The 21,929-nt window shown below is 37.3% G+C and overlaps 1 protein-coding gene across 2 annotated transcripts; it reads left to right on the top strand.

Annotated features, from left to right (window-relative positions):
* Positions 1 to 3,440: 3,440 nt before the first annotated feature.
* LOC108668490 (esterase E4-like) lies at positions 3,441 to 21,391 on the top strand. Of its 2 annotated transcripts, XM_018155729.2 has the most exons (12): positions 3,441 to 3,588; positions 14,878 to 15,021; positions 15,406 to 15,567; positions 15,800 to 15,944; positions 16,243 to 16,428; positions 17,193 to 17,464; positions 17,810 to 17,960; positions 18,363 to 18,541; positions 18,974 to 19,139; positions 19,413 to 19,554; positions 19,828 to 19,942; positions 20,271 to 21,391. In XM_018155729.2, exons 1-12 carry the CDS (start codon positions 3,457 to 3,459, stop codon positions 20,520 to 20,522), a joined length of 2,046 nt encoding a protein of 681 aa, XP_018011218.2. In that variant the 5' UTR covers positions 3,441 to 3,456; the 3' UTR covers positions 20,523 to 21,391. The 2 variants fall into 2 exon arrangements, with proteins under 2 accessions (XP_018011218.2, XP_047736763.1); XM_047880807.1 differs by lacking the exons at positions 14,878 to 15,021; positions 15,406 to 15,567; positions 15,800 to 15,944; ... (6 more) ...; positions 19,828 to 19,942; positions 20,271 to 21,391 and adding exons at positions 4,171 to 4,332; positions 4,565 to 4,709; positions 6,392 to 6,577; ... (5 more) ...; positions 9,395 to 9,509; positions 9,952 to 10,635 and having other exon boundaries at positions 3,441 to 3,732.
* Positions 21,392 to 21,929: the final 538 nt, after the last annotated feature.

The following is a 21,929-nucleotide window of genomic DNA, read 5'->3' on the forward strand; positions in this document are numbered from 1 at the left end:
TCATACATTCCTCATTAGTTAGTTGCACCTTTAAACAAAACAAAGAACCACCTCGTATCAATCAAAACTTCATCAAAAATTTAGTTTAAAAAAAGTGGGGGGCGCGCTGCCCCACGTTGCCCTATATATTTCATTAAATATATGATTTAGGGATAAGTCAAGGATTTGAGTGCCTCAGAGGTCAGTTTAGTTGCTGCTCCTATGCTACAATTATTCCCCTCACCGTATTAGTGTACTTCAGTTCACTTCATTACCTAAACCGAATTAAGAGAAGATGTCTCAGCCTCTTGTTCTATGCTACAATAATACTTGACTCGTCAAGCATTTAAACTCGTCTGTCTGACGTCCGCCTTTGCTTATACTATGCAAAATACAGATGAAACGCAGTCAAAGTCTAAATTTTTAGCCGGACTTAGAGTTGTAAGTTTTATATGTTCGTGACAGTTTCCATCGCAGGGATGCGCCAGGACGAGAGAAAAGTTCGTTTTTCGCAAAATGTTACCAAACTGATAGCAGTGAGTTTAAAGATCGTTGTTGGTAAACATCAGAGAAATTCTGAATCTTTAAATTCTGAATGAATCTAATATGATTCATTGGACATTACCTAACATCTTTATCGGACACATTTTATGCCATTTCATGATGAAATTTACTGCAGAATCCCGGGAGACTTCATATTCACCGTTTTTTTATTATATATTGCTCATGAGTGTCATTTCTAGCTTCATTTTTACTATTATGACACGTATCTATTGAATCATCTATGGACAGAAACAGTTCTCAAGCATCATAACTAACCGTGTGTATAGCATGCTTAAGGCTTCGTAACGTACAGATATCCATTTTATTTTTCCGACGTTTTGCGTTCCATTTGTGAAGTTTGTATTTTTAACAGGTTTATATGTGTACATTTTCTATGTTTTCTTTGATCGGAGCTTTCATTCTAGCGCAAATTAAATATTCCTAAGCCTTAATCATAATTACAAACATTATAATCCATCCCACTAAGCAACCAACTAATTAACCACCTAATTAACAAATGACCACATTTATGATTATTAGTTATTAGCTTATTAGATTCATCAAATGGCTTCCTATTTTTGCGATTGATTTTCTGGTCTACTGTGTAAAGCCGAGCTTGCGTGAAATCAACAAAAAATTAATACGTTTGATACCGAAATTTAATTTCGCTTAAGTGAGCACACAGTGCAACTAAGTGTTTAAAATTTCGTATAATTTATTGATTTAAATCGCTTGTAAATTAACACTAAAAAAGTGTCCGTATGAACCAAAGCCGAAATGTTTTTCAATCAAAGAAATCAGTTTCTAGGCTACAAACAATTGCTAGCTAAAAAACTGATTCCTTTAGAAATTTAAATGCGAAGAAAACACCACAAAAATTCAGCATATCTCTATTGAAAACGTTTTAGAGACCAGCTCCATCGTCAATTCAATGAATCTAGAACATAAATAAAGTCAGAAAATTAATAAAGTTTGGAGTAAAAAAATACAGTAGTTAAAAATGATCTTCGTGAATCTTTGAACAACCGATTGGCAAGACGACTTTCTTGCGTGAATCGTTTTACAGTGAATATTGTGTCTAAGTGTTCACTATGCACGAGTGCAGTTCGTTTTCCGGCTCAGTTCTTTTTTCCACCCTTGGCTATCAACTCCCTACTTGGCTGATGCAAGCCCTGTGATGCTAGACTTCGTTCGACCTAGATTCCACGGATTTTTTGAGTAATATTTTCCGTAGAGCCTTTGAATCTTAGGCCTAGCCGTTATCTAATTTATCATGGATATTACTGGTTTAGCATAGTTGTTATTTGTTCTAGTATAGACGTCATCAGTCTTGGCATATGTCCTCTGTTTTAGCATAGATGTCATCTGTTTTTATCATCTTGTGTTTTTTAGCCGCTTGTAACGTGCCCTCGAAGTTCGATCTGAACGAGACGTAACGACAATCTCTTCGTGGAATAATAATAATAATAATAATAAACATAAATTTACAGACAAAGTGCAGAATAATACAGTAAGTACCTATCTATTCACAATTTCTAATGGATAAGAACTATATAGGCAGCATTTAAACTAGGCTTCTCTTTAAAAATATACAATGATTCCAGAGTACTCAGATCGGAAGCACCAGAACTATAAGCTAAAACCCTAAAGTCAGTGTCGGACACTGGAACGTTGCACTGTTCGGCGTGAGTGCGCACAGCCGAATGAGGAGGGCGCGATAGTAACTGCCCAGTCCTATAACTCCTCCCTCTATGCTCAGCAACCCTAGTGTAAAAGTTGCGTGCCGTCATCCCAACGTACGCAGATGCACATCGTACACAACTAAATTTATAAACTAGGGACGATCGCTTGTGAGAAGGATATCTTTGTACCTGAAAAACGAACCTATTTTGAAATTATTCACCAGTAAGATTCGAATATTAATGTCCGGAAAGTATTTCATAAACAAATTTTTTAATTCTCTTGACATAACTTCGGAAGAGAACAGTAAACAGTAAAGTATGCTGTAAAATAGTAATGTATTGAAGAGAACAGGAAACAACGTTTCTACTATCAGGCTCGGGAACAACTTCACTGTATCGCTTAGACATGAATTTCTTAATCTGGGTAAACACCAAACCAGAAGGAAATCCATTAAGCGAGAAGATATTGGGCATAAATTCAAATTCAGAATGCATGGCATGGAAAGTCGAGCAAATACGGAAGCCGTGGTTTAATAGTGTTTGAAGCCCGTTTAACTTGAATCTAAAAGAACAAAAACTAAAAAAGAACAAAACTAACTGCTGCCTATATCTAGAAGAACAAAAACTAACTGATGCCATTAGAAATTGTGAATAGATAGGCACTTACTTTATTATTCTGCCCTTTGTCTGTAAATTTAGGTTTTAACTGTATTTTTTTTTACTCCAAACTTTATTAATTTTCTTACTTTATTTGTGTTCTAGATTTATCGAACTGACGATGTAGCTGGTCTCCGAAACGTTTTCAAAAGAGATATGCTGAATTTTTGTGGTGGTTTCTTCGCTTTTAAATTTCTAGTGAATCTGCGATTAAAGCAATCTAGTGACATTATTAATTGATTTTTTTTGTTTGGAAAGTAAGCCGATTAACTTTTTCACACAAAATTACTACGAATAATTGCCTAATCTGTTTCGTAACTCGCCAAAAGTTAAATAAATATATATTGAAATAAAATGGGGAAAATTAGCACGAATAAACTGGTTTCAAATCTTTTTATACAAAGCGAATAAACAAATAAATATAGAGTTATTCAGAATAATTCTGAAAATGAGGGTCGATTATTGTTCTAGATTAATCTTAAATGAATCGAGGGTACTTGTAACTAAAATTGTAGTTTGAAATAATTAGTTTATGAATTATTTTATTGAAAACTGATACGTGAAACATTATTATTTCGCAGCAAATTTCCTCAAGATGTCGAAGAACTTTCTTAAATTCACCTCAAAATCTAGAACTGCAGTGATAGTTTTATTGATTTCCCTGGCGATCCACATTAATTGCGAAGAATTGATCGAAGAAACTGGTATTGCAACTGAAACTCCTGACATTCCTCCATTTGACCCAACGCTCGTGACTGTAGCTCAGGGCCAAATTCGGGGCAACAAAGAGATCGCTTCATATGGGAAAGAATTCTACTCGTTCCGAGGAATCCCTTATGCAAAATCCCCCGTTGATGACTTGAGGTTTGAGGTATGACAATAAACTATCACGTGTGCTGAAACATGTTCGAAAACTGAAATTTTGTACCCTAGTAACTATAGCGTATAACAGCTAACCAATTTGCAACTTATAATGTTAGCATAATAGTTCTAATGATGTGAATCAGCGAATAACGTTCATTCTACGATTAGAAGCTTACTTTCCTATCCAACAATTATAAAATAGTCTTTACTAAAATGTCATAATTCTTACAATAATTTTTTTTACTGTGCGTTTGTTAATACATTCACATTTCTTATATGATAAATATTATTATTAAATCAATTCTATCCTCCTGAAACTTATATGTGGTAACAGTGGAATATGCAATGAAATTTCTTTACTCAATAAAAGCATTTACCTGAAGATTAAATTGAATTTCAGTTTACCGGAACGTCCACCTCATAATAATACGGAATTAAATTGCAGCCGCCCCAGGATGCAGAAGGCTGGCAAGGAGTCCTCGTTGCAGAGAAGGATCCTCCGGCTTGCCCCCAGCTGGACATGATGGCGATGCTTGCCGAAGGAAGAATCAATTACATTGGGGATGAAGACTGTCTCTTCCTTAACGTTTTTTCGCCAATGCCAAATGTATGTGGCGCATCATGGGAGCGTGACTAACGTTTCGACTTTTGTTTAACAAAACCATGTCCAGTGCATAGATATAGATAAAGGATCCGTCCAGGGTAATTGTTAGCTTGAAATAAATTTTTCAAGGGAAAATTTTTGTGAAACTCGCCGGTTCACAATTGATCTGGTTAGCCTCCATTGACGCACTTAATTCTCCACTTAATTCTCCTACACGCACTTAATTCTCCTACAGGAAAACGATAGTTCACTACTGCCGGTCATGGTTTTCATACACGGAGGTGGTTACATATGTGGACGCGCATCCGAGTATCAGCCGTACGCTCTCATGAGCAAAGACATCGTCCTGGTGGTCATCCAGTATCGGCTCTCCACATTAGGTATGGAGAAATCAAAGGAACCTAAGTTTACCCAGCTTAGCCAAATCTTGCTATAAGTAACAATTTTTCATTCTTAGTCGGATGATGAAATTTAAGATTTCTCATTGTTTCCCAAATTTTAAATATATTTATAATTTTCGCTTAAATTTATTTGTACGTTAGTCAAACACGTTAACGAACTACTCATTGATGTAAATGACTTTTCCGTCTTTCAAATCGCTCGCAAAGTTTAAAAGTGATATGATAATTGCATAGGGATTGAAACTTCTTTGATTAACCATAAATTCACTTTTTTCAGGTTTCTTATCCACTGAAGACGACGTAGCGCCAGGTAACATGGGCATCCTGGACCAAACAGCGGCGCTCAGCTGGGTGCAGAGGAACGCGCCCAGCTTCAAAGGCAACCCTCTGCAGATCACCATATTCGGAATTGATGCTATTTTTGAATACAATGCGCCTCTATACATAATATAAATCACTTCTCCTGTTCAGTTTGTGTACTTACATACATTAAAATACGATTTTTCAAGTGTACGAATATTTATTTCCCCCCACTGTAGCTTTCGGCTTGATTCGAAATATCTGCTAAGGAAACATAGTTTAGACATTCAAGAATTGTGTATAGAAGCCAGGATATTTTCCTTACGGCTGAAGTTATTGAAAGGTTTTATGTTTGACATAAAGGTTCATGAAATGAAATTATAGTGAAAATTATTTAATTAACAACGATGATATTGTCAATAAATCTACGTCCGTCTTCTACTGTTGTAGGTAAATGACAGCTCACTGCTCCCGGTAATGGTTTACATCCATGGTGGTGGATACCAATATGGACGAGCATCCGAGTATCAGCCGTACGCTCTCATGAGCAAAGACATCGTTCTGGTGGTCATCCAGTATCGTGTCTCGACTTTAGGTAGAGAAAACCTGAGGAAAAATGCATGATCAAGAAAGCACAATTTTGTAGAAAGTAAATAATTTTCTTTTAATGAATTTCAGTTTCGCAGAACATAGAGGCAGGAGTTGTAGAACTGGTAACTTACTGTCGCACCCACCTCATTCGGCTGTGCGGGTTCACGCCGAGCAGTGCGATGCTCCAGTTTCTGACAGTGACTTCAAAGTTTTAGCTTCCAGTTCCGGTGTTTCTGATTTGCGCATTTTAGAATCATTGTATATTTTTTAACAGAGGCCTAGTTTGAATTTAGCTTTTAGATCTTACCCGCTTGACATTGTAAATAGGTAGGTTTTGCAGCTTAGGATTTTAGTTGTATTCTTGACTGTACTAATCACTGATTTATCTGTGTTCTAGAATTTTCGAACTGACGATGGAGCCGGACTCCGAAACGTTTTCGTTAAAGATACTACGAATTTTTGTGGAGTTTTCTTTGCTATTAAGTTTTTAGTGAATTTGCGATTCAAGCAAACGAGTGATATTATTACTTATTTTCTTTTAAAATCAATGTACACCCAGCTATTAGCTGTAAATCTTTGAAAAATATGAAGTAAATGGAAACCTTTGCGTCAAAAATATTCATAGTAGTATGGGCTTACCAGAATTAGCTTTTTTTCATTATATTTTTGAAGCATTTTATTTAGTTTCTTTTGAGGCTTGCCGAAGTTACGTATTATGATATTAGTTGTTGGGCATTTGAAAGGAGCTAATAGCGGCGTATCTCCTTCAGGCTTCTTATCGACTGAAGACGACGTAGCGCCAGGCAACATGGGCATCCTGGACCAAATAGCGGCGCTCAGCTGGGTGCAGAGGAACGCGCCCAGCTTCAAAGGCAACCCTCTGCAGATCACCATATTCGGCGAGAGCGCAGGAGGCGCTTCTGTGCATCTGCAGATGCTGTCCCACGCTTCATTAGGTGACGATGAAGTGCAGTTAGAAGAAAATATTTTACTATAATGCAGTTGTGTTACTTCAGTCAGGCAACGAAGACGTACATATATTAGTTCACAGATATACGTATATATTGTATAATCCTTTGAGAAACTGTCGCACGTTAACGTGGAAATTAATTTAGCCGTCTTTTAGTAGCTACCATGGATGTTTAAAAACTGTATTTCATGTTTCGTGGAAACTTACACTATGCTGAAAAAATGATTTCTTAATTCAGGGTTCTTCCACCGCGCAATCATTCAGTCCGGCACCGCAATATCGTCATGGGCTGTAGCCCCCAACCATCGCGAGGTCGCTTACCACATGGCCAAGCTCCTCGACTGCGGCACCAGCAGTAATATTGAACCAAAAATGAACTGTACTCTAGACGAAAATGATCCCTTCCTGTACGAGAGCTGCTTGGTTGACCAACTGCCGTCTTCAGCCGTGATCAAGTGCCTCAAAGCTGCCCCTGCACAATTACTGGTAGAATTGAGCTCCGTTTTCTGGGTGAGTTCTGGTCGCATTTGGAATTGAAGTAAATTTACAGAGCTTGATGGGTACTGGACTCAAACTGACGTTCAGAAGAGTGCATGACTTCACTGATATATGTCTCATGAAACATACACATGTTTAATGATATATAACTTAAATCGATTTTAGGAATTTGATTATATATTATCTATTTTTGATGCATCCAGAATGCAAATTAGTGCAGTAACTCGGTGGATTTTTATCTTGCTCCAGTAGGTGGGCACAATAATTTTAAGCATCCAGTACGCAACGCTCACCGATTTCCGTGAAACCTTTTTTGCGTCCTATTATGCCCGTGGTTTATTCGAAAGTAACTGATGGAATGCATATGTATCTTGAACCATTCTGATAATTCATTTTCTTATCTTTTGCCCAGCAAGTCGGATCGTTCCCTTTAATGATGGCCCCGCGCGTGGATGAGAACCTCCTGATGAAGGACCCGCTGCAGCTCGTGAAGGAGCATCGCAGCAAGAAGATCGACATCATGTTGGGCGTCACTAAAGATGAAGGATCCATCTGGTCAAAATGCAAGTGTCATTTATATAAGAATGCAAATAATGATTTTTACAAAATTGTCGCCATCTAACTTTGATAAAGGATTCATACATTTTGATTATTGTTTTGTACTGGGTCACCTCTAATCATGCATCTGCAGTATGGTTCATGTTTTTTTTGTAAAAAATAATTAAATGATGGATTTAATTCAGTTCCTGATACAAATATCATAAAAGAATAATGATACAAAATTTAAAAACCTATTCCATATCAACACCATTGACAATAACTTGAACATAATACTCTTATGAAATATCTGGAATTGCACAACATACTTATCAGCTTGACACTTCCATTTGTCTTACAGCAATATTTCTCAACGAAGCACTTCGGTCGAAGTTGAGGTTCCAGTTCACTGGGGCTGCTCCAGTGTTGCTGGACTTGGGAGAAGGTGACGTCGCCCCCCTGAACCTGACCATCAAACTTTTCGACCGCTATGTCGGCAACGCGGACTTCGAGATTGGTTCCCTTGACAACCTGACTGCCGTGAGAATCATGTCTAACACTTATTATATCTGAGTAGCAATTTATGAATTTTCAGCCAGAGCAGACTGGAGTATAGGAGACAAGTAATTTTCACGATAACGGAGCCGATTACCATAGCTTTGAATGACAATAATTTCCAGACTTCGCATCGAGAGCGACGTGAAGTTTTCTACATTGAATCTGCCCCTTTTATAAATCTTCTCAGAGATGCTATGAAATAGTTTATAATGAAATATACTGATATAATTTATAGGGTTTATACTTAAATTATTTCTTCGCAAATGTTTCAATCGGTACGAGTATTATGATTGCTGGTTGAAATTGGAATGTTGTCAGTTGTTGGGCGACCGCTTGATGTGGTACCCGTCAGACTCACTGGCGCACTACCTCGCATCAGACCCGGTCTCTCCGCGCAGGGGCAAGAAGCTCTTCGTGTACGAGTTCGCTTACCTGTCCAAGACGCGCGGCGATTCTATATACGACAAGGGCATAAAGAAGCGCTGTAAGTCGAAAGAGAAAGACTGTTAAACTTTGACCAGGTTCAGCATTCAGCTATGAAGTCTATGACACAATAAAGAAAATAAACTTAAAATCTAATTGTTGAAAGTTCGCATGCTCACAAAATGTTTGCAATAAAAAATTAAGCTTGAATATGATCTGAAAGTTATAAAATCGGATGAGCACATTCAATTGACGTTATGATGGATTGTACATATTCTGCTGAGATATTTAATAATTGAAAACCAATGAGTGCATATATAATAATTTGGACCGCAGACGTGCATCACACCGAGGACTTGATATACTTGTTCTCTGGCCCCTCTGATCACCCGTGGCTGGGACCCGCCCTGACGTCTGCCGAGGACCTCGAGATGAGAGACCTTATGGTCGACATGTGGACCAACTTTGCTATTACTGGGTAGGTTATTGATGCATTTTTTTTTATTATAATGTTGCAGGTATTATAGCAGCATATGCTAATGTTTATGTTCGATTATTGACAACTGCTAATAAAAATGACTATTACCTACTTATTTATTTTTACAGCACTATTGTAATGATATGCCGCAATGTCTATGAACTTTTAGCTGAGTATACTAATTTAGCACGACGTTCAAGCTCCAAAATTTTTGTTAATTAGAACAAAGTATAAATCCGTTTTTAGGAGAAAAATTGTCGCAATCAATAATTATGCAAGTTTCCTTTAACTGCCATATTTCTGTCCTAGAAACCCGACACCCGACGGCCACCCTGTTGAATGGCGACCCTATACCCCCGACGCTCCTCATCATCTCGTCATCGACCAGATTCCAGCGATGGATGAATCCGACCCCAAGAAAGAGGTTTGAATTGGGTAGTATCATTTTTGGAACCTATTTCATTTTCCATTTCATTCTCATTTTTCATTGGAGATTAAAAAATAATAAAGATAATATTTAGAGAAGATAAATAAAACAGTGCACGAAAATAAAGTAGAAAACGAAAAAAAACTATCGGTGAAAGATGTGTGTAACTGCAGGTTTCAAAATCTGCTGTCCCACCTTTTACACCAGATAGCTAGTGAATGATTTTACAGATATTTACCCCATGAAATTTATTGAAGCAGAGTTCAATTGTTGTACCTCTGAATATTAGCAATCTGTAATGTGATTCTGAAAAAGTATCAACAATATGCTTCGCAAAATGTGATAAACAAATTTATTTCTTAACAGCAACTGCTCACGGCTGATTATGCTGCTGTGCACAAAAAAATGTTCAGTGGCTAAGATTTTTTGTGACTTTCAGCTACGTGAATTTTGGCGACAGCTGCCGTTAAGGATGAACTTAGTTCTGTTTCCCGATTCCGTAACAAACTTGACGGAGGTTGTGACCGAAAGCGTCGACTCACCAAACACGACAGAAACTGCAACGCTACAAATGGCGCCGGCAAGTAATGAACAGGAGACAGAAGTTGTGACCGAAAATTTCGAATCGTCAATCACAAAGGAAACTGAAACGCTACGGAAGGTGCAGGAAAGTAACGATCAGGAGCCGACAGAAGTTGTCACCGAAAATTTCGAATCGTCAATCACAAAGGAAACTGAAACGCTTCAAAAGGTGCCAGCAAGTAACGATCAGGAGACAGAAGTTGTGACCGAAAATATCGAATCGTCAATCACAACGAAAAATGATACTCCACAAACGGTGCCGGCAAGTAACGATCAGGAGCCGACAGAAGCTCCATCAGAAAAGCCTGATGATGAATTGGCGAGACACGAGGAATCGAAAGCCGAGAAAACTAGGGATGAATTGTAATTTAAAACTTTTACCTTCACCATTTTTCCTCAAATATAAGTACTCAATTACCGTTAAAATTTTAACAGCTTTATTTTGTAATTTAAACGCTAGAGATGTTCGTAAGTGTACGAGAATCCTCTGTGAGGAACGCTGAAGAAACAAAGAAATAAATATGACCGACATTAATTTATATAGAATTGTATTATTTTGCTCCTGCCCGGTTCACTCAAGAGCTTCTGTAATTTTTCAATAAATGCTCAGAACATTGCGCATTACCTTGAGAAATAGAACCTTTGTTTTTTGTTAAATTGGACGTGGTTGGAAATTTTTTTTTCAACTAAACGCATTTTCACGGATTTCCACTTTATTTCCCTCCTATGTAAACTCTCAACGCTGCTGCTACAACGTTTTGCTTATATCATCATCAACCTTGACGAGCAAAGGAATTTTGTAAATTTGAAGCTTGATTTATGCCAATGTTTTTTGCTTTCTTATTTAAAAAGAGGTCAATTTCACCGCAAATTCCTGAAATCTTTCATCAGTTAAAATTGTACATGGCACAAATAATTTAATTCTTTTGGCATTATTCAATAATTGTAACTACTGAATGGTCAAATGTTATGAAAGAATTATCCAAAAATCATGCTTGTTTCGGTTTATTTTCACATTGCTAAATTTTATCTATATTTATCGCATTTTCTCATTTATAGAAAAAATGCACTATTGTGCTCGCCATGTCTGTCCGCGTCTGTCCGTCCGTGACTTCACGTTTTCGTCGACGAGAAAATACGCTCTCTGTCACTCACTGCAGTAAGTACAAAGTTATATTTTTTCCACTCAGGCCATTTGAAAGATTCCCAGTTGCTTCTAGATAGTAATCCTATATACGTATGTAAATAATTGAAACTTATTTATTTGAAGGTCAGGATATTTCATTCCTCTCGCGGAGGTATGAATAATTTGAATTTAACTTGTCGCATTCACATTAAAAAATATAATAAAATTAACAGTAGTTATCTCAGTATTACTATTATTTAGCAGTAATTAAGAATTACGATATTCGCGTCCGTGTCTCCTTGACTTGGCAGAGTCTACCCCTACATGAGCGCGACATTAAAACTTCCGAGGGCAACGGCTTTAATGCCATGGCTTAGAAGCCAAAAATAAACAAGCACCAAAAAAATCCTTGCACAGTTCTCCCAAAGTTGCGAAAATGTCATTAGTTTCAGCTTTGTTGGAAGTATGAAGGCGCCTACCTAAAGCTCGAACCAAGCTAGAAATGACTTGGGTTTTTTTATAGTTCATTTACATTGAAAAATTCAAAAATTTATAGTCTGCCATATTTTATTTAAAAAATTTATACTTTTTTCTGTAGATTTTCTACGGGAACTTAATATGGTTCACGAAACAAAAGGTTATTTTTGTTTATGTAGTTCATGCATACTTTTTTTAAATGCAAATTCGTTCTTCTGAAATCTGATCCGGAACTAAATCGAGGTTTGCAGTTCAGTTTGAGCAACATCATCTCGGATTTCAACAGTAAGCTATAATTTTTCTTTTAAAATTTAACTATTATATTGACCCGGAACCATTTTGGCTTAGTTTATGGAACTTTAATTGCTGTGTTATTTATTTTATATACGAACGCCACAGACAATCTTCCATTGAATTCGCAGCCCTAATTACCTCCAATTAGAACAATTTGTGAGGAAAATATAAAGTGAACCGCTATTATAACAAGAAGAATTTCAATATGGTTGAATGAATGAACTTATCGCCGTTTATAAGTTTAAATCTTTGAAAGTAAATATCTGTACAATTATTAATACATTATTATTTAGTTTAATATGAAAGTTTGCCATGAATTAAAAAAAAAACGTAGAAGTTAATGCGTTTAAATCTTAGTATGTAAGTATCCGTACAAATAATAATTAAATTATTAGTTATTTTAATTTGAAAGTTTGCCGAGGATTCAGAAGAAAAAAAAATGCACCCAAAAAATGAAACAAAATCGTAATTAGAAAAAAACTTCTACACTAGCTCTCTCGTCACCTCAAAAACTTATAGAATGTAGGCACAATCAATACGAAATTGTTCAAATTTTTTGTCGGGAGTTTAATCCTTCAACAGTGAATATTGGAATCATAAGACCTAACAACCATTTTGTCCTTTCTCTCTCAATTATACGTATTTTCTTTACATTTAGGTGCTGATAAAGGAGCTGATCTCCGCAAATTTTACGATTAGGATATTATGAATTAACCTGCTTACACTGTAACAAAAATTCAAACTTTAGACATGCCCACAAACTTTCCCGCAACCATGCGAAATGTTCTTCAAACGATCTAAATTAGTTCACAATTACTTTCAATTAGCTTTAATTACGTTGTACCAGCGCGTTCGAAAACACAAAAAGATTTGAACTGGAAATAAAATAATTAAATGCATACGAACTCTCATTGTAAGTACACTAATGATAGTTGATAGAAGCATTGATAAGATATACGGCTGTCTGCATGACAGGACTCTCACGGTGCCGGTGACGGGACAGCCGTTCACTAGCTGCTGCGTCGGTAGCTCGGCTGTCTGCACTTGGGGGCAGTGACTTGCAGCATTTTTGTTTGCTTACGCTACTTTCTACGGGATCCTGACACGCACGACTAGCTTTTTGTTCGCATTTTTGTTTTATTTCGTTACTTTCTACGGGATCCTGACACGCACAACTAGCTTTTTGTTCAAATTTTTGTTTTATTTCGTTACTTTCTACGGGATCCTGACACAAACGACTAGCTTTTTGTTCGCATTTTCGTTTTATTTCGTTACTTTCTACGGGATCCTGACACGAACATCTAGCTTTTTGTTCGCATTTTTGTTTTATTTCGATACTTTCAACGCGATCCTGGTACGCTATTCGAGCTTTATGTTCACATGACAATGTTTCAAACTAAAGAACTTTTGTGCTGTAAAATGTCATCGTGAAGTGAAGCAGTTGAGGCTGACTTGTATCACGATCGCAGTCCTGCACTAGAGTATAAGATTATACATTTTTTTACCAAAGAGATATGAGCAGAATTACAATTGCCTCCTCTCAATACTATTCAGTAACATCGCTTCGTCTCAAGCATCGCTTCTGTTGCACTTCTGTTGCTCTTTGATGGACAGCGCTCGATAAGAATAGCCATGATTTTCTGATAATTAAGAAGATAAGCTCACAAGTGTACTCATTATCATCGAGAAATCCTTGAGAAAAACCCGCTTACATTGTAGTGTTTACGCCACTAGGCTGGCAGCAATCCCTTGGACTCAGTGCATAGAAACAAAGATCTGAAATCAAATCCGCTATTTATACTCGCCGATTGGTGCTCCATTAATGACAGTTCTCAATAATTCTCGATTTAGAGAGTTTCAGGCTGCATTTTATGGCAAGGCGTAATATTATCAAGAAGGGTAATTTATACCCTCATTTATAATTTTATACCTAATGTTTTGATAGTGAATTGTAAGTGTCCGCGTAAATTTTTTCCCGGGCCGTTTTTTCCTCAGGCAACGCTTGAATCTAAAAAACTTAGAACGCTCGAACCTATTAAAGCTACTATGCATTAAGAATAACAAATAAACTAATCCATCAGAGCAATGCTGAGAGATGCATGAGCTCTTAATAGGCAAAGGTACATTTATAGATTGTTCTGTATGGGTTGTTCATGAACCTATGAAATTTGCTTACAAAGAATGATAGATCATAAAGCCTGAACATATTGATTGCATGAACTAGAAATTTGAATTGATAAGGAGCTTGGCATTCTCAGTGCTATCACATCGTACGGGCACTACAGCAAATCGATCATCTCATAAGAAAATTTGGCTGTTCATTTTGTCTCAACCGACGCAGTGCACAGACCCGCAATAGAAGGTGATATGAGCACACAACACTCTTACTTTCAGTTCGTTGACTGACCATTAAAAAATTATGTTGTATGTTGGGCCATCGTATGTGGGGGGGTTGTAGGCGCTGATGCATTTGGCTCTAGAAACATGTATGTTCCAAGGACTCCTTCATCAAGGATACTTTCGTCTTAATTCGTTTAATCTTATATTTTTAAGCAAAAAGGTGGTCAATGCGTCCAAATTAGAGAGCAGTAACCAAGTGTTTACAGAGTGTTCATTCTGCAAAATAGATGGGTTAAATAGCGCCTATTGGGAACGAGTCCCGTAGCGACTGTCAGTAGGGCTTTTCCTATGTTGGATATACCACTGACATAACATCCACTTATTAACTGTTTTCAAACATTTTTTACTGCACAGAAGATGGAAAAAATGATAAAGTTTCCCTGCATATCGCTGTTAGCAGTGATAACTTTGTTGATTGCCACGGCGTTACTGGTGAATTGTGATGATTTGTCTGAAGAAGCTGATGATGGAATTGTATCTTCAGACATTCCTCCATTTGACCCAACGCTCGTGACTGTAGCTCAGGGCCAAATCCGGGGCTACAAAGAGAGCGCTTCAAATGGCAAAGAATTCTACTCGTTCCGAGGAATCCCTTACGCTAAACCTCCCGTTGAGGACCTGAGGTTTGAGGTACGTTGGATATGTGAGAAGAAGGATACTTTCTTCTGTCCGAAATTCAATGTGTTTCCACACGATCCCATTTATGGAAGTTTGTGCGAACATTATTAAACAATCCTGATTTCAGACATCGGTGAAAAATTTCTGTCGGGGACATTTAACAAATTATTATAGAAACTATTATTTTCGTAATTCTTAAATCTTAACTATCTGATTCATTGCATGTAAACATTTCAAACAATTGCCTAATGCTACATCAGTCGCCCAAAAATAATGTGATAAATGTACGAATGATAACCGTTGAATCAAATGAATTAAACTAATTTTTATTTTCATCACTGTGTGTATAATACTTCTGAATCAGTTCTCCATAAATAATACGGATTTAAATTGCAGCCGCCCCAGGATGCGGAAGGCTGGCAAGGAGTCCTGGTTGCAGAGAAGGATCCTCCGGCTTGCCCCCAGCTGGACATGATGGCGATGCTTGCCGAAGGAAGAATCAATTACATTGGGGATGAAGACTGTCTCTTCCTTAACGTTTTTTCGCCAATGCCAAATGTATGTGGCGCATCATGGGAGCGTGACTAACGTTTCGACTTTTGTTTAACAAAACCATGTCCAGTGCATAGATATAGATAAAGGATCCGTCCAGGGTAATTGTTAGCTTGAAATAAATTTTTCAAGGGAAAATTTTTGTGAAACTCGCCGGTTCACAATTGATCTGGTTAGCCTCCATTGACGCACTTAATTCTCCACTTAATTCTCCTACACGCACTTAATTCTCCTACAGGAAAACGATAGTTCACTACTGCCGGTCATGGTTTTCATACACGGAGGTGGTTACATATGTGGACGCGCATCCGAGTATCAGCCGTACGCTCTCATGAGCAAAGACATCGTCCTGGTGGTCATCCAGTATCGGCTCTCCACATTAGGTATGGAGAAATCAAAGGAACCTAAGTTTACCCAGCTTAGCCAAATCTTGCTATAAGTAACAATTTTTCATTCTTAGTCGGATGATGAAATTTAAGATTTCTCATTGTTTCCCAAATTTTAAATATATTTATAATTTTCGCTTAAATTTATTTGTACGTTAGTCAAACACGTTAACGAACTACTCATTGATGTAAATGACTTTTCCGTCTTTCAAATCGCTCGCAAAGTTTAAAAGTGATATGATAATTGCATAGGGATTGAAACTTCTTTGATTAACCATAAATTCACTTTTTTCAGGTTTCTTATCCACTGAAGACGACGTAGCGCCAGGTAACATGGGCATCCTGGACCAAACAGCGGCGCTCAGCTGGGTGCAGAGGAACGCGCCCAGCTTCAAAGGCAACCCTCTGCAGATCACCATATTCGGCGAGAGCGCAGGAGGCGCTTCTGTGCATCTGCAGATGCTGTCCCACGCTTCATTAGGTGACGATATAAAGATCAATTACATGTAATTCTTCAATGCCGACTTTATTTACATTGTTGTGGGCTCAATCCTTACGCCAGCTATACCCAAACACTCTTGCTCATTTGTGGCTCGTGTCTACCTTCAAACCCCTTTTCTTCCCCTCCCCAAGGCTCAAGTCATACGTGAGTTTCTTAATTGAAGGGTGTAATTCTTATGTGTTGACCTCTCGAGTCTTGAGGCTTTCCTGAAATTACATCAACAATTAATCAACGAATGTAACCTAATGGACTCATAAATAAATACAAATAAATAAATAAACAATTGAATATCCTAATTTTAGACCAACACAAAATATATTTCCACCATGGTTTACAGCCTAAGATTTTACGCCTATTTACACACATTTACATTCCAAGAGATTCTTAGCTACCCTGATCACACACGATACCCTCCTTCTCGGTTCCGCACAACAATGACAAGCCTGCCATTCCTAACCCGTGCACGTAAAATACAGATTTCTCTAAACCTAAAAATACTTGTTGAATATAAAATACTTGACGAATTAAAAACTGCTCTATAAAACCCTAACAACATGCAATTTTATTAGTTCATTAGGCAATAACATTTTATGTCAGTTCTTAAATTGTTGGAGCACATGGAGCACGTTAACATAGTTCCTGATTTTGCACTTTATTATTACCTAGCATTCATATACAATAACATCATGAATGATCTATTTTTTTCAAAACTTACACTGTTACAACCATGATTGCTCTTTCAGGACTTTTCCACCGCGCTATCATTCAGTCCGGCACCGCAATATCGTCATGGGCTGTAGCCCCCAACCACCGCGAGGTCGCTTACCACATGGCCAAGCTCCTCGACTGCGGCACCAGCAGTAATATTGAACCAAAAATGAAGTGTACTCGAGATGAAAATAATCCCTTTTTGTACGAGAGCTGCTTGGTTGACCAATTGCCTTCTTCGGCCGTGCTCAAGTGCCTTAAAGCCGCCCCTGCACAAACCCTTGTGGAGTTATACGCAGCTTTTGAAGTGAGTTGCAGTCGTAACTTGCGTAACGAACTTTCCTGAATACAAAAATCTAATTAAAGAAATAGGTGCAAAATTCAGCTGATCATGGAATTACTTTAAGACGGTTGACTGAGAAGGTTGTGAAGGAATGTACTCCCATGTTGGATTCGTCTGATGGTTTGCTTAGCCAATAATCACACTATGAAAACTGTGTTTCAACTTCGTTTTCCATAACCTCTCCTGTGGTACTGAAAATTATCAATAATTTCGCTTAGATTGACATAAACCCCGAAATTTTCGTAAATACAATACATGAATTATAACCTTCAATTTAAAACATGTATCTTTTCTTTTGATTTCACGTAGAAAATCGGGTCTTTCCCCTTTCTGATGGCCCCGCGCGTGCATGAGAACCTCCTGATGGAAGATCCGCTGCAGCTCGTGAAGGAGCATCGCAGCAAGAAGATCGACATAATGTTGGGTGTCACTAAAGACGAAGGATCCATTTGGGCAAAAAGCAAGTAACCTGCTGTATCATTTATTATCATGTATTGAGTAGCATTCATGGCGTTTTTATGAAAGACTCTGAGAATGTATTGTCCGAAAAATGTAATTTGGTTGTACATAGTTGTTGAAAAATTAGCAAAATAGATTAATTAATTTTATTTTGTTCAAGAAAACTACGTATGAAGAGTAACCATTATGAGTTCAATACTGTTTTGAAATAAATTCTAGCAAAATTACCATTTTCTTTCGCTGTCTCATACACAATCAGATACGATAAGTTGATTTTTTTATTGACCTCAAATAGTAGTGAAAAAATTTGGAATTCATAGGTCGAATAGACAATTAGTGTTTTTTGATTTCGTAGATGAATTCTCCTAATCACAGAGAAAATACTGGAATGTACTTTCTACAGTGATCTTCCTCGATGAAGCACTCCGGTCGAAGTTGAAGTCCCAGTTCTCAAAAGCAGCGCCTGTGCAGCTTGACTTGGGAGAAGGTGATGTCGCCCCCCTGAACCTGACCGTCCAACTTTTCGACCGCTATGTCGGCAACGCGGAATTCGAGTTAGAATCCCTCGACGACTTAACTGCCGTGAGTATCTTTGCTAAGTATTCGGCTTGTGTTTGTAAATATAGAAACATGAGCGGTAAATTAAGGGCACACAATTAATGCTTAGCGTGAATGTTTATAAAAGAATTTTACCGCATTTATGGTCTTTATTATAATTCTTATATATTTTTGGACTCTCTATATTATAATTCTTATTTAGGTCAATTCATCCAGTAAATATTAATATTCTAACAATTTATTTTGGTGGAATTAATCGAATTTTATAAGGCACTGGCTTAACTTAGTTAGGCCTTTATAATGACAAACTCAATCTTTACAGTTTGAATAGTCTTCACCGAAATATAAGAATGTATGATAAAGCAACTGTCAACATATAATCAGTATTAAAAATATTCTGAGAATGATATAATATTAGATATTTTATTATGAAATCTACTTACTTGACCTCGTCAGTTGTTGGGCGACCGCTTGATGTGGTACCCGTCGGACTCCCTGGCGCACTACCTCGCATCAGACCCGGGCTCTCCGCACAGGGGCAAGAAGCTCTTCGTGTACGAGTTCGCTTACCTGTCCAAGACGCGCGAAAATTCCTTATTCGATAGCGTTATAAAAAACCGCTGTAAGTGAAGGAAGAAATCTTTCTATTATATAACATTTTTCGGACTTTGCGTGTTAACTTTTTTATTTACTTTATTAGAACTTTATTCGCGTCAAATATCTACTAGACAAATATCAATTTACTGTTGCTGGTAAAAAAGTGTAATATCTTATAGCGTTGCACCTGCTGATTTAACCTTCCAGAAACTCTCTGTTTTCTTGTTTATGTGTAAATTTATTTTCGATAATTGCTTGTTGAAATACGAGTATATCAGTGTTCGCTTACTCACCGCAGACGTGAATCACGGCGACGACTTGATTTACTTATTTTCGGGTCCTTCTGATCACCCATGGCTGGGACAGGAGCTAAAGTCGGCAGAAGACCTTGCGATGAGAGACCTCATGGTCGACTTGTGGACCAACTTCGCCATTACTGGGTGGGCTATTCCTCGCTGTTGTTGTTATATCTTTCTATCTCTTACCCCTTCAACTGAACGAGTTCAAAATATGTCTGAAAATTTTTAACCCATCATTTTGTTATCCAACGTATAAATTATTCGGCCAATTTTCAATTACATTCAAAAGCTTTCACTGGCGTTAGTTCTTGCTTTTAAGTCAATTCTTTCCTTTAAAACTTTTTAATCGCTTGCAATGGTGAACAGCGGTTATAAATTTCCACGATTGCCAAAACTCCCGTATTTCTGTCCTAGAAACCCCACACCAGACGGTCATCCTGCTGAATGGCGACCCTACACCCCCGATGCTCCTCATGTGTTCATCATCGACGAGCGTCCGGCGATGGATGAATCCGACCCCAAGAAAGAGGTTTGAATTATTGAGCGCGAAAATTTGTTTAAAAATTTAAATCATTCGGTGAAACATTGTAGGCGGTTGCTACTGTAATGCTTTCATTTCAAAGATATAAAGTCGGTTGCATGAGATAATTGTAATTCTGAAGAATTTTTCTCATATAAGTATAATGAAAAAATACTCATGAATTCCATTCATTTGTGTTATACATACATGACCAAGATGAAGAAATCTACATTTAGGTTTCAAGAATTTCATGATTTTTGCTGGAAGAGTCTCATTCGTTATTGACGTCGAAGCTTAAATCGTATCAAAAAATATTTATCATTTGAAATATATTCAGCTTCGAGAATTCTGGAGACAGCTTCCACTGAAGATAAACTTGGTCCTGTTCCCTGAGTCTGTCTCCAACTCAACTGAGGTCGCGATCGAAAAATACGCAACTCCAACCGCGACAGAAACTGAACAAGTGGTGGAGTCAAATGAGGAAAAAACGTACGCGTATACTTCATCTGACGAAAAGTTGGAAGATAAAGATGATGAATTGAAGAAAATGGACGATAAGAACGCTGGTAAGGCTCGGGACGAATTGTAATTTCAACGATGCTGACTGGACAGCATTGACATTGAGAAGCGCACGATATTAAAGAAGAATGAATTATAAATTTATCGCTGGGTCTAAAATAATTATACTAACGTTTGAACTGAATAGAGGCTCTGCTGGAAAGCTTGATTGTTCATCGTTCTGAAAGAAGAGGTTAATTTTATTTTTTACATCTTTTTAGAAGAAAAACTGTATATTTAAAATTTTTACAAAAATAAATAGCATTCATTATAACTTCTGTTTTATGAGTTCTTGGCCTCCATGCTCGGTGCATTCAAAGGTTATTATGCCAATTAAATATAGTGTTATTTAAATTGTTCGCATTTAGTTTACCATAACTTTCAAAGAATGCTTTGCTTCTTCAAATTTATTCTGTTTTCGTTAACACGTTCCCCGCGTATCCGGATTGCACAACTTTTGCAATCAACCTTTCGTGTGAACACAAATATTCTAAGAGAGAAACTTTACCAACTAAATTTCGAGTTTTAGGTGTTTTATGGAAACTATGTAAAATAGTGAGTTTGGTACACTTGTGTCCCAATACGCAACACTGGAATATAATCGTTGGTACACATATGGCTGTGATCTAATAATGCAGTCCCTCTCCTAGCTGCTAGTTAGCAGAAATCATGACCAACAACTTATCTTTAGATAAATTACTCGTATTTATCATTATTTACTGCACTACAAACAGTGTTTTGAAGCAGGGCAATCTAACAAGAAATTCATTGAATTCCGGGACATTTACAGTTGCATCCAAATTATACAATCAATACAGCTGAAGTTTACAACACTGAGATACAAGTATAATTGTCATGAAAGCATTAGATATCTTAATAATATATTATATACTATTATTTTAGAACCAATTGGTAGAAGACTGTTTCTTATTCTTATTCCTGTTTGCAAATTCTTATTTGCAAACAGGGAAAGTTTACAATTTATTCTTGTATATTATTTATATTAATAAATCCCGCCTATATTAAGCAATTTTTTAAAATTTAGCACTCAATCGTTTATGATCCGTTGTGGGAGATTTTGTGACATTTATCGGCATCCCTAACGGTCAAATTGAGGTGAAATTTAACATAAATCAGTAGTACACAAGATAATATGAATAAACAGAAAAACCACAGAAACCAAGAGAAAATGTGTCCCACTGTCTTGCCTGATAATGTGTGGTTTCACCTTTAGATGTGACATTACTTCTGAGAATAATTACGGTCTGGAGAGCACCAATTTTATCGATCAGGTTTTACTGCAGCACCGGAATCATATCAGTTGCGCGTATTTCTTTAGCAATCGTTTCCAATGTACGAGATTGCAGTCATACGATAACGTCGTCCAGAAGAAATAGTAGTCCGGTGCAGATTGCAGTCCTGTAGAAATCGTAGTCCG

This window comes from Hyalella azteca, unplaced genomic scaffold (genome assembly GCF_000764305.2).
Source record: "Hyalella azteca isolate HAZT.00-mixed unplaced genomic scaffold, Hazt_2.0.2 contig6341, whole genome shotgun sequence".
Taxonomy (NCBI): domain Eukaryota; kingdom Metazoa; phylum Arthropoda; class Malacostraca; order Amphipoda; family Hyalellidae; genus Hyalella; species Hyalella azteca.